General features: G+C 50.3%; 1 protein-coding gene across 1 annotated transcript; it reads left to right on the top strand.

The window, feature by feature from the left end:
- Positions 1–226: 226 nt before the first annotated feature.
- P4hb (prolyl 4-hydroxylase subunit beta) lies at positions 227–12,628 on the top strand. The gene is made up of 11 exons (XM_021178455.2): positions 227–818; positions 1,756–1,962; positions 4,426–4,559; positions 4,679–4,816; positions 8,790–8,894; positions 8,999–9,124; positions 9,320–9,520; positions 9,943–10,063; positions 10,174–10,355; positions 10,468–10,554; positions 11,660–12,628. The coding sequence occupies exons 1-11, from the start codon at positions 668–670 to the stop codon at positions 11,735–11,737; spliced, it is 1,530 nt and encodes a 509-aa protein (XP_021034114.1). The 5' UTR covers positions 227–667; the 3' UTR covers positions 11,738–12,628.
- Positions 12,629–13,053: the final 425 nt, after the last annotated feature.

Here is a 13,053-nt window from a genome sequence, read left to right as displayed (position 1 = left end):
GGGACGGCACGAGCCGCACGCGCACCGGAAGTGGCGTCTCTGACTTCCTGGCGGCGACTTGGGGGCGGTGCCAGTACGGAAACGCGGTCCAGTCAGAATGCAACACGAGGGGCTTCGGAGGCGCAAGCGTAGCCCCGCCCAGGGGTCCGGGACTCCGCCCACTGCCACGTTCGACGGAGAATCGGGCTGGGTACGCGCATCTCTCGGCCAATCAGGAGCCACGAGGCCAGGCAGCGGAAAGCCGCAGCCATTCCAGACATGTGGAAGGCGTGGGAAAAGTCGCCAGTCAGAAGTCCAGAAAGAGAAAATTGGCCTCCGCCAGCGAATCAGACGCTGGGGGACATAGGGTTTGTGCGCGCGCGCGCACGCCGTGGCCAATCCCAGGCAAGAACCGAAAGGCCTCCGGGTCTTTGTCGACTTGGTGGCCCAGCCTTGAGTGGGTGTCCAGTCCCCGCACGGCGAGGGCGGGCCTCTCAGCTCCTCGGCCAATCGGAGGGCGCGGCGGGGCGCATGCGCACGGCGGCTGACGCGCGCAGCGAGGGGGAGGCGTGGGCGCGTCCCCGGCCCAGGATTTATAAAGGCGAGGTCTGGACCGACGCGCGCTCTCGTCGCCTTGGCTGTCCCGGCGGCGCCAACCCAACTGCCCCGCCCGCTGCCGACGTCCGACATGCTGAGCCGTGCTTTGCTGTGCCTGGCCCTGGCCTGGGCGGCTAGGGTGGGCGCTGACGCCCTGGAGGAGGAGGACAACGTCCTGGTGTTGAAGAAGAGCAACTTCGAGGAGGCGCTGGCGGCGCACAAGTACCTACTGGTGGAGTTCTGTGAGTGCGCCGTGGGCCTGGGCGGGCGGGCAGGGCCCCTTGTCCACGGACTCCTCCGGGCCGCCCTCGGCGGCACCCAGCACTGTCCTGCGCGGCCGTCTCCTCTTGAGTACGGTGGCCCGTAGCCCTCAGCTTGCCCCCACGGAGCACGGGCTGGCCGGTCCCGAGCTGCACCTCGCAGGTAGCACCTACTGTAAGCTTCTCTGCTTCCAGTTGTCCCGAGAGCATCCTTCCTACCCAAAGTAGAAGTCATTGTAGTCAGGGCTCATTGAGGGTAACTGCGGGGCTGAGAATCAAGAAGGTGTCTTTGTGCAAGACGTCCACATGGCCAAAACCTTCTGTTAGCTGGGAAAAACAGAGTGGGCTGTGTGAGCAGTTAGCAGTTCCGATAGAGTAGATCAATCGCTCTTTACTATGCCCACCCTACCTGTAACCTGCTGTATTCTCCTTACCAGGAAGCAAGCCAGATCTAAGCCTTTACTTCTGCTTACAAGTGTGTGAGCTCCAACACAGCTGCCAGGTTACCTTGACAGATTGTCACATTCCCATAGTAGAAAGGACAGCTTTGGATAGGCATCTGGGCACGTTCTTGCTACATATAGTGCTGGCCCAGCAACCTTTTAACTTTTCCCAGATTCTTGAGTGGTAAACCCCAGGGATACACTGACCCTGATTGCTGGGGGCAGTACGAAGTTACAAGTCAAGGATTATTTTACAGTGCTGGTGGTCACAGGGCAAAGTAGGGATTGGGGTTGGTTTGTCACTCGTGGCCTCTGTCCTCAGATTGCCCAAGAGCACCAGCTATCAGTGCAGTCTCTTGACTGCGTTAAGAGGGGTTATCTTGGTATGCTGATAAGGTTTTTATGAAAGGAAGTACAAAGGGAAGAAATAGACCTGGATGGAGGACTGCCTTCCAATGTCCTGGTTTCTTTTACAGATGCCCCGTGGTGTGGCCACTGCAAAGCTCTGGCCCCCGAGTATGCCAAAGCTGCCGCGAAACTGAAGGCAGAAGGCTCTGAGATTCGACTAGCAAAGGTGGATGCCACAGAAGAGTCTGACCTGGCTCAGCAGTATGGTGTCCGTGGCTACCCCACAATCAAGTTCTTCAAGAATGGAGACACAGCCTCCCCAAAGGAATATACAGGTGTGACCCTAGAACTGCCCTTTAATAACTGTGTAGGCTTTGGGAGCAAACCCACAGGCGGGGGGGGGGGGGGGGCAGGGAGAGGCCCTGTTCTCGAGTGGGTTCTATATCAACTCTTACATGTGGGAGCTGGGGAAAGTTCCCCATTTGGAGTACTTCACAGGAAGTGTCACATCTGTGATGACCTCCTGAGTAGCCTGCTGGCTGAGTTATCTGGTGATTGACCAATGAGGAGGAGGAGGCAAGTGCTTCGCTCAACACACGGGGCTTTGAACTATTGGTGCTTCCAGGAATGCAGTGCTTCCAGATAGTGTAGGCGTGACGCTTTGTAGCTGTCACTCACAGGGTGTCAGTACCAGGCCAGGTATTCATGATTCTCACTGCACTTTTACCTTTGGGAACCTTTCATAGTTACAGCATTCTAGTTGTTGGTGACCGAATGCAAATCCAGGCTTCCGCCTATCACCCAGCCACCGATAAAGGAATTTTCGTGGAGCCTGGACCTTGATATAGGCAATTCAGTTAGTTACTACTAGCAAAAGACGTGGGCTTCAGCCGGAGGTGGTGGCACGGACCTTTAATCCTCGAGTTTGGGGGGTAAGAGGCTGGTGGATTTCTTTAGTTTGAGGCTAGCCTGGTATATAGAGCAAAATACATATATGTATACACATACACACTCACATATGTCATATATAGTATCTATATATCTACCCTTGAGAGCAGCAGTGTGCCAGTCTAGTCACCTTTCTAGGCTATCTGTGGTCCTTTTTTATATGACTTCACTATTGGGGTAGAAAGTTCCTGTCCGCCAGGCAGTGGTGGCGCATACCCTTAGTCCCGTTACTTGGGAGGCAGAAGCAGGCAGAACTTTTGAAGCCAGCCTGCTCTACAGATCAAGTTTCAAGACAGCCAAAGCTACATAGAAAACCCTGTCAATTAAATTAAAAACAAAAACCACCAAGGCTCTTTGCCCAGACCTTGCTGTACTGGCTCGCTTGTGAGCAGCAGCTGGGAAACAGACGCGTGAGCATTGTCCAAGTGTGAGGCCGTCCTGGTGTGGGTCTCATCCATCCGGGTCTGCAGAGTAAGACCCCATCTGAAAAGCACACAGTTTGATCGGCAGAGCACTTGCCTAACATGAAGACGCAAATACAGTCACTACCACTTTATAAACTGGGTACGGTGGTGTTGTGTTTACTTGTGGGTTTTTGTGTGTGTGTATGTGTGCATGCGCACATCTGAAGCATAGTGTATACTTGTTGGATCTCCTAGAACTTACAGGCAGTTGTGGGTCACCTAAAGTAGGTGCTGCCAACCAGACCCAGGTCCTTTTAGAAGAGTAGCAAAAATTCTTAAGCTATTGAGCCATCTCTCCGGACCCCTGTCCCCAGTGGAAAATTTATTTATTTATTTTGGGTTTTCAAGAAGGGTTTCTCTGTGTAGCCCTGGCTGTCCCGAAACTCACTCTGTAGGACAGGCTGGCCTCGAACTCAGAAATCCACCTGCCTCTGCCTCACAAGTGCTGGGATTAAAGGCGTGTGCCACCACCGCCCGGCACCAGTCAAAAATTTAAAGGAAAAAAAAAAGCAGTTTTTTTTCTTAGTCAGTAGTAGTGGCACACTTTTTTAACCCCAGAAACTCAGGAGGCAGGCGGATCTCTGAGTTTGAGCCCACAGACCAAGCTACAGGACAGTCAGGGTTACACAGAGAAACCCTGTCTCAAAAAAGAGAAGAAAAACAAATGTTTTTTAATGACCACAGTTACTTTGATGTTCAGCGAGGCTCTGGGTTCTCTGAGTGAGCTGTGTCTTGTTTGGAAACTGGCAGCTCAACTTCTTGTTGGCACTGTAGAGTCCTGGTAAATCTAATGTTAGACGTGCCTTGATTAGTCCAAAAGGCACAGTCCAGGAGGAGGGCATCTTCTGTCAGCCTCTCCCTTAAGGAGGGAGCAGGCTCTCTTTCTCACTGTGTCTGCTTTGACTAGCACTCAAGCACATAATATTTTTCCAGTTCATATCCATCTGGGAAGTGGGTAGGGCAAGTTCCAGACAGGAACACCTGGCCCACCGGAGGTGTCAGAGTCAGGTCAATCCTGTTTTGGGGCAGCAGAGCTAGCGCTGAGGTTGGCTAACCCCACATCTCTAAGGGTGTAGCCTCTTGTGTGAGTACTGTAGGAGTACCTGAACAAGAGTGTTCAAGGAAATGCGGGAATGCGAACAGATTGAGGAGAAATGCTTAGTCAGCAGAACATATTTTCAGATGTGTGCAGTCTTTCCTCCGGTGAGTACCACGGTGTCCTTTTCTGGAATCCAGAGGCTGTAGCCAGTTCTCTATAGGAGAATATTTTGCTCTAGTAATAGGCTGGCCTATCTTGAGCCTCACGGGCACAGCTCAGAAGAGAGATGCAGCGGCAGGATGGGTGATACCCTGTTTCACAGGAACTTGCATTTGTTTGGGGTATAGCTGGCAGGGAAGCTGATGACATTGTCAACTGGCTGAAGAAACGCACGGGCCCAGCAGCCACAACCCTGTCTGACACTGCAGCTGCAGAGTCCTTGGTAGACTCAAGCGAAGTAACGGTCATCGGTTTCTTCAAGGTAGAGCTTTAAGAATTCCATTTTCTTTGTCTGCTGTCCGCACAGAGGGAGGGGCCCTGCTGTTTTTCAGGAGCACTGCTCAGGGTTGGCCACCTCTTGTTTTTCCCTTCCTCTTCCAGGACGTAGAGTCAGACTCTGCCAAGCAGTTCTTGCTGGCAGCAGAGGCTATTGATGACATACCTTTTGGAATCACGTCCAACAGTGGTGTGTTCTCCAAGTACCAGCTGGACAAAGATGGGGTGGTCCTCTTTAAGAAGGTGAGTGCCCCTTAGGCAGCTGTGCCCAGGTCAGGTCAGATGTTGGTCTGCAGGGGGTGGTGGTACCTGCAAATATTGGGAAGGACCAAGCGGACTGATGGGATGGATGGTGATCAAGGATCTCTGCTACATCATTTTGGAGTTGTGTTATGGCAACCACTTCACACTGTGACCTTTGGGACAGCTTTCTTGACCACCGACATACTGGGTCTCCTGAACAATACAAGGTGGTCATTATGGCAAGATAAGAGTCTTACCCTGTAGCTCTGGCTGGCCTTGAATTCACTGTATAGCCCAGGGTGGCCTTCAGTTCATTGTAGGTCTCTTGCCTCCATCTCTCAAGTGCTGAAATTACTGATCTGAGCCACATACCTGACCTTAAACTTTTTTTTTTTTAATTTTATGTGCATTTGTGGGGGTGTCAGATCCCCTGGAACTGGAGTTAAAACAGACAGTTGTGAGCTCCTCTGTAGATATGGGGGATTGAACTGGGATCAATTGAGCTATCACTCTTTACCACTGAGCCATCTCTCCACTTTTAAGTTCCTAGTCTAGTGGTATTATTTCCACAGTGCCAAGGGACCTATTGCTAGGACTTTTTCCTCAGCCTAGACAAGAGCTCTAGAATCTTTGGATGTGTGACCCCTGTGCTGACTCCCACCCTCATTCCCCACAGGTCTCCTACCTAAACACCTGTAAATTCCAGTCCTATTGTCACTCTTCTATAGACAGTGTGTGTCTCAGGGACTAAGCAGACTCTAGTGTTGCTGAGGAGGCCGTGGGCTGCTTTGTCTTTTGTTCCAAGAGCCAGGGTGATACCTACCCGTGGTTTTGCAGTCCAGCTGTACCAACATGGGGATTCAGTCTGGGCAGTGGTAGTGCATGACTTTAATCCCATCTCCCAGGCAGAGGCAAGCAGATCTCATGTTTAGCACTAGTTCCAGGACAGTTAGGGAGGATTACACAGAGCAACCCCGTCTCGAAAAAACTAACAAACAAAAAACCAAAAAGATAGGAGACTCTCATGTCAGCCAGGTAGGTTGTGTAGTGGACTGGTGAGGACAGATGAAGCATAGGTGAGAGGGTCTGATTGGTCTGGAGCCATCTTAGCCTAGCACCTGACATTGTTCTATGTGTTTGTGTGTGTGTCTGTCTGTTGACATTGTTCTGTGTGTGTCTGAAAAGGTTTCACCAGTTTGAGGTTGAATGAATTTGAAGGAGAAAAATAGTTTGGACATCTGCAGGGGAGCAACAACCTCCCCTCAGCTTGCTTCTGTCTGGCTTGCTCAGTGCTTCTGTCTGGTCTCTTCACCCAGCAGAGGACCTAATGAGATCAGGATTGCTACATTATTAGATGTCTCGTACATTTGTCCAGAAACTTTACGGTATCTTGTCTGATGCGAGGTATGAGAAAACTCTGGGTTGAAGTCTTGACAGAGCAAAAGCTCTTTTCGGGTTTTAGAAAACTTCATTCAAGCCAGGCATGTGATCACACAACACACCTTTAGTTCCAGAAGCAGGTGTAAGAGCTATAAAGAAACCTTGTCTCAAAAAAAAAAAGAAAGAAGGAAGAAAAAACTTGATTGCTTTTGCCTTTAGGTGCAGATCTGCTGTTTAGACTGTGTATTTGGGAAGGGTGGGTTGTTTGGTTCTTGGGTGGTTTTTCATCTTTTTAAAGGTAAATTATTCTAATATATACGTTTGAGTATTTTGCCCATATGTCTGGTGGACTGTATGTATGCCTGATGCCTGCAGAGGCCACAAGAGGACATTGGACACCCTGGGTCTGGACAGTTATGATCTGCGATATAGGTCCTGTGGTCCTCTGTAAAAGCATCCAGTCATTTTCATCACTGAGGTGCACACACACACACACCCTTTATTTATTTATTTATTTATTTATTTATTTATTTTTTCTAGGCAAGATGTTGTGTAGCCTGGGCTAGTTTTTAACTCTATAGCTGAGACTGCCACCCTTGAATTTCTGATCTTCCTCTCCTGAGTATACAAAGACATTCAGTGGTTTGGGGTTTGTTTGTTTTGCGTTATAGACTGACTCTCTGGCCAAGTCTGGCTTCCTTCTGTTCCCTTCTTTGGGATATTAGCTCTACCCACTGAATCAGCTGGGTTTTCCTCTCTACCTCAGGGAACTCTCTGAGGCAGACTAGCAGGGCCAGATAGGTTCCCCCGTGAGGCAAGCCAGCCAGCTGGGGGGTGAAGTCGGTTGCTACTTGCTTTGTGTTTTGCCTGAAGGATGACATGCAACCTGGATTGAGGACAGAGCTATAGAACTGAGGAATCTAGCCAGGGTCGCTTGCATATTGTCTGTCATGACCTGGTGGGGCTGCTAGTTCTACTAGAGAAGTTATGGCATCTGGGTGAGATTTTCAAACCAGGCCTCTTTGCAGCAGCCCCCACTGAGCAAGAGCTGTTTTCCCATAGTAGACTGAAGGACTACTGTGTGGCTATGTTGCCAAGAGGATAGTAGGCCAAACCAGATGGTCAGTTTCGCACGTGGCCCTCCAGTAGGAGGCAGGAGGGAGGCACAGGAACGTTGTTCTATAGAAGGAGGAACCTCGTGGGTGGTGATGGTGACTCAGCATCACACCTGGCGATAGTATTTGAGGGCACCCTTACTCATCTTCCAGATAGCACGCAGTACATTCCATTCGGTATCCTTTGTGGCTGGCGAGGGGAAGATGGTGTAGAAGCCCGTACCCTATAGGCTCAGTCGGAATAGAAGAGCACAACGGGCTCAGCCTGGCTATTCACATTCCTGGCTGTGACCTGCTATGAGTGCTTTAAAATGAGTGCTTCTGTGTTCCTCCCACCCACCTACCTCCCCCCCTTTTAATGGTTTTTACTTGTGCCTGTATTTGTGTGTCGTATGGATGTGTACACCCAGGTATAGAAGAGGGCTTTAGATCCCTGGAACTGGAGTGGTAGGCAACTGTGAACGCGTGCTGTGGTACTGAGGGCATCACTGTGCTCCTGGAAGAGCAGTGCAGACTCTGCTTCCTGCTTCCTCCTGACCTTTGGAGAGGTATAGGAGAAGATGGCCAGAGAAAGATGAGCAGTCAGTGCCCACATCCTTGCATCCAAGTATCTTGGCTCAGAAGTATTTGGAATAAGCTGATAGTACTTGTCTGTAATCCTAGCACTCAACATGCTGAGGCAGGAGGATCACGACTTTGAGGTCAGATTGGAGTACAGGATAAGACCTATTTCAACAAACAAACCAAAAACTGGGCATGCAGTGGTAGGCCTCTGAGACCAGCCAGGGTTCCATGCATGGTGAGATTGGAAAACAACAGTTATACCTGTATCTCACAGGAGCAGGCTTTTACAAAACCCTTGTCATTGCCTACCATACAGTGTAACAACTAATTGTATTTGCAGTGTCAACAGCCAGCTTTGTTTGTTTGTTTTTTGTTTTTTGTGGTTTTTTGGTTGGGGTTTTGGTTTGGTTTGGTTTGGTTTGGTGTTTGGATTTTTGGTTTTTCAAGACAGGGTTTCTCTGTGTAGCTCTGGCTGTCCTGGAACTCACTTTGTAGACCAGGCTGGCCTCGAACTCAGGTCCTCTAGAAGAGCAGCCAGTGCTCTTAACCATGGAGCCATCTCCATCCTCTTTGTTTTTCTTTATCTAGCAGATAGCCTGAGAGGTCTGGATCCCTCTCTTCATTGTTGCCCTGACTCCAGCCTTATCCCTAGTGAGCCACTATTTTTTGAAACAAGTACCTACCCTCTCAGCATTTAGCTCTGGAGATTCCTGCTCTGTTCTGTAAGTGATGTCTGCTGCCTTGGCCTGGCAGAGACGACATTAGCTCATGCCTGTGCAGTTCAGTCAGAGCAGCAGAAGGACCATGAGCCACCAGACATGGGGTGTGAACCTGCCACTAGCTTGTGGGCAGGGTGTATCCAGCTTAGGCCGTTGGGGGACATGCAAAGCTCACAGCCCCCTTTCTGTCCATAGTTTGATGAAGGCCGCAACAACTTTGAAGGTGAGATCACCAAGGAGAAGCTCCTAGACTTCATCAAGCACAACCAGCTGCCTTTGGTCATCGAGTTCACGGAACAGGTGAGGGGGGGCCCTGAGGTAGAGTGAGCGGGGGGGTGGGGGTGGGGGGTGGGACACTGGGTATATAGCAGAAGACAGATGCAGTATTGCTTCCTGTTCCACAGACAGCTCCGAAGATTTTTGGAGGTGAGATCAAGACACACATTCTGCTGTTCCTGCCCAAGAGTGTATCTGACTATGACGGCAAGCTGAGCAGCTTTAAGAGAGCGGCCGAGGGCTTCAAGGGCAAGGTGAGCTACCTCAGGACACCGGGTTCTTTTACAGGGGCTAGCAGTCTGCTGGTCCTCTGTAGTGCTAGCCACTAGGGCCAGCCCTGTTGGCTAGCAAATACTTGTTATTCTAATTAAGCAGCCCCAGACTCAAGAGCTGTTTCAAGGGTGTGAGCATATGGCCAGAATTTGTCTAAATGTCCTTTCTCCCCCAAGATCCTGTTTATCTTCATCGATAGCGACCACACTGATAACCAGCGCATACTTGAGTTCTTTGGCCTGAAGAAGGAGGAGTGTCCCGCCGTGCGGCTTATTACCCTAGAGGAAGAGATGACCAAGTACAAACCAGAGTCAGATGAGCTGACAGCTGAGAAAATCACAGAGTTTTGCCACCGCTTCCTAGAGGGCAAGATCAAGGTATGTAGTTGGACCTGGATTTTGGTAACACAGTTAAGCTTGCAGGGAGGTTCTACCGGAGGGATCCTGGGCCTTGGGCTTCCTATAGTACCTCTTTCAGACACTGAAGATGACAGCGCACGTTCCTTAGCGTGGTGCCTCTGATGGTTTGAGGACGCTGTTCTTGTCATGTACCAAGGTCGGGGAGAGGGAACCATAGACAGACTCCCTCCTGGTGTACTAGCCTAGCCATGCACCAAGGTAGCTTCAAAGCCACTAGGACACTTGATCTGCATTTTAGTTGGTCAGCCTTGAAGACTCAGCCTTCTCTTACCAGATTCCTGGCAGCTCTGGTTTCTGGAGGACAGTGTGTCTTGGCTCTGCCGGAGTTGGAGTGTGGGGCAATGTTGTACCTGACTGTACTTTCCCTCTCTCCACTTTAGCCCCACCTGATGAGCCAGGAAGTGCCTGAAGACTGGGACAAGCAGCCGGTAAAAGTGCTGGTTGGGGAGAACTTTGAAGAGGTCGCTTTTGATGAGAAAAAGAACGTGTTTGTTGAATTCTGTAAGTGAGGATCTCTGGGTTCCCAGCTTGGCCCCATAAGGGGGCTGGCAACCTCAAATGTCGGTGGTGGCTCTGTCCAGGGATGGGCCCGCAGCACTGCTCTCTTTCAGATGCCCCTTGGTGTGGCCACTGCAAGCAGCTAGCCCCCATTTGGGATAAACTGGGAGAGACATACAAGGATCATGAGAATATCATCATTGCTAAGATGGACTCAACAGCCAATGAGGTGGAAGCTGTCAAAGTGCATAGCTTTCCCACACTGAAGTTCTTCCCAGCAAGTGCAGACAGAACGGTGTGTTTTCCACCCTATGGGCTGGTGGGCAAACAGTTCTTCAGACACTCCTGCTATATAGCAGGTGCTGTTCTATGCTAGAGTTCAACCCTCTTCACTTTCCTTCCTGCAGGTCATTGATTACAACGGCGAGCGGACACTGGACGGTTTTAAGAAATTCTTGGAGAGTGGTGGCCAGGATGGAGCAGGGGACGATGAGGTGAGTGTGGCCACCTCTGGGTCCATGTGGGAGGTCCTAGCTCAGGCGTTGACTTAGAGACTTTGGTGGCCATGTAACAGGTACAGCTGTGACCCTAGACTTTGCCTTTGGTTTGAAAGAAGTGCCTGATGGTTACCACTTAGACAGAAGAGGTGTTAAAGGTGCCTTTCAAAGCCATCCTATAGCCTTCTCTAACCCTGCTGTCCTAGAATTCACTCTGCAGATTAGGATGGCCTCAAACTGAGAGATCCACCCTCCTCTGCCTCCTGAATGCTGGAATCAAAGTTGTACGCCAGGACTGCTTGGCTGATTCCTGTTAATGTGTACTTAAACTTCTAGCCAATTGTCTGTTGTTTGCTGTGTGGATACCACACCTAGTTACTAGACTAGAGAGTGGACATAGGCTGCCTCTTACTCAGTAGATCTATACCTAGAAAGCTCAGCTTGCTTATGACTATTTTTTTTTTTTAAATTTTTTTTTTTTTTAAAGATTTATTTATTTATATGTATGTAAGTACACTGTAGCTGTCTTCAGACACTCCAGAGGGAGTCAGATCTCGTTACGGATGGTTGTGAGCCACCATGTGGTTGCTGGGATTTGAACTCCGGACCTTCGGAAGAGCAGTCGGGTGCTCTTACCCACTGAGCCATCTCTCCAGCCCTGCTTATGACTATTAACCCTGATGTTGCTAATACAGAGGAAGCAAAAGGCAGATCAGGATTTGATAGGGTGGAACTTGAGGTCCACCTAGAAATCCTGTTGAAGTGAGAGGTATACTGGCCCCAAGGGACCTACTGGGGAATAGAGTAAGTGTTGCCTTCTGTCCATGTTCTGTCCACTCTGCACTCCACACACAGCCTGGCAAAGTAACCAACGGCTGCTGTGCTGCAGCTTGTGCTGGGCCTGTTGTCCCTGCCTGGGCTGGGGCTCTGCAGGTTCCTAGAACCATGCCTGGTTGGCTGGGGTTCCTGACTGGAAGACTTATACACAACCAGGCCACTGCTGGTGATGGTGGCCAGGTCCTTTGTGGTCAGCGAGTGCTGGTTTCACTGAGGACAGCCAGAGTGCAGCTTTGGTCCTTTAACTGCCCCTTCCTTCATCCAGGACCTCGACCTAGAAGAAGCTTTAGAGCCAGACATGGAGGAAGACGACGATCAGAAAGCTGTGAAGGACGAACTGTAGTGCAGAAGCCAGATCTGGGCGCCTGAACCCAAAACCTCGGTGGGCCACGCTCCCAGCAGCCCACATCTCCGGAGCCTGAGCCTCACCCCAGGAGGGAGCGCCGTCAGAACCCAGGGAATCTTTCTGAAGCCACACTCATCTGACACACGTACACTTAAACCTGTCTCTTCTTTTGCTTTTCAATTTTGGAAAGGGATCTCTGCCTAGGTCAGCCCTCTTGAAGGGCTACCTTTTGTTTTAATTGGTGGTGTACTTTTTTGTATGTGGAATTTGTCCCATGTGCTTGCTAAAATGTTTGGGGATCTCCTCACACTGGTGATGTCTTTCCTGTTAGAGAGGTTTATGCTACCACTTAGCATTTCATGTGTGAGGCATTTCATCTTTTAGACATGTCTCAATGTCCAGCTACTTGTTTCACCATGGCAGACCTCCCTGAGCCTCCTTCCTGCCCTGGGTAGGAAGTGTGGCTCTGGGTCTGTGGTCACTTTCCACCTTGTCCTAGTGTTGCCATGGTAGCATGGCTTTGTAGTTTGCATTTAACCTGGGGATCTATGCATCCTGTCAGAGGGTGGGTCCCCGTCCCCGTCCCCCTGTGTGTGGAAAAGAGACAGTGTGGCTTGCTGCCAGGCTCAGGCCAGGTCTGGACAGCTCTCACTCTCCTCAAGCCAGGACTACCAACCAGCCGGCTATGGGCACATTACTCTGTGGCTGCTGGATTCTTTTCCAGCGTGGCCTGTGGCCTGTGTGAGGCAGAACTGGGACCCTTGATTCCCAGATTGGGAGTCAGCCAAGGACACTGGGGCTGAATGAAATGCCCATTCTTCAGGCATTTCTACCATAATATTGGAATTGAACACATTGGCTAAATAAAGTTGAAATTTTACTACCCATTGTCACTGCTGCTTTATTTCTGAGCTAAGGGAGCTGAGCTGAAATTCTGCCACCAAAAGGAATAGCGTGCATCTGTCATGCATGCTGTCATACAATAACTTTAAATTCAGGATTGAGCCTCAAGAAGGTATATCCGCCAGGTGGTGGTGACACACACCTTTAATCCCACCACTTGGGAGGCAGAAGCCAGCCTGGTCTACAGGGTGAGTTCCAGGATAGCCAGGGCTACACAGTGTCTGGGGGCGGGGGAAAGGTGTACCCTCCAGAGATCAAGCATGCAACTCTCCAAGGGAAAAAAAAATGGTGTTAAAAGTAAGACATTTCTGCCAGGCAGTGGTGGTGCATGCCTTTAATCCCAGCACTTGGGAGGCAGAGGCAGGCAGATTTCTGAGTTCAAGGCCAGCCTGGTCTACAGAGTGAGTTCC

The sequence above is a fragment of the Mus caroli genome, chromosome 11 (genome assembly GCF_900094665.2).
Source record: "Mus caroli chromosome 11, CAROLI_EIJ_v1.1, whole genome shotgun sequence".
Classification (NCBI taxonomy): domain Eukaryota; kingdom Metazoa; phylum Chordata; class Mammalia; order Rodentia; family Muridae; genus Mus; species Mus caroli.
This window is presented reverse-complemented; position numbering and strand designations above follow the sequence as displayed.

Excerpts from the sequence above, each read along its gene's own strand:
- P4hb (XM_021178455.2), top strand. The coding sequence starts at position 668 with ATGCTGAGCCGTGCTTTGCTGTGCCTGGCCCTGGCCTGGGCGGCTAGG. Across the intron at positions 819-1,755 it reads GTACCTACTGGTGGAGTTCT|ATGCCCCGTGGTGTGGCCAC; the intron begins GTGAGTGCGCCG and ends TTTCTTTTACAG. Across the intron at positions 10,356-10,467 it reads CAGCAAGTGCAGACAGAACG|GTCATTGATTACAACGGCGA; the intron begins GTGTGTTTTCCA and ends TCCTTCCTGCAG.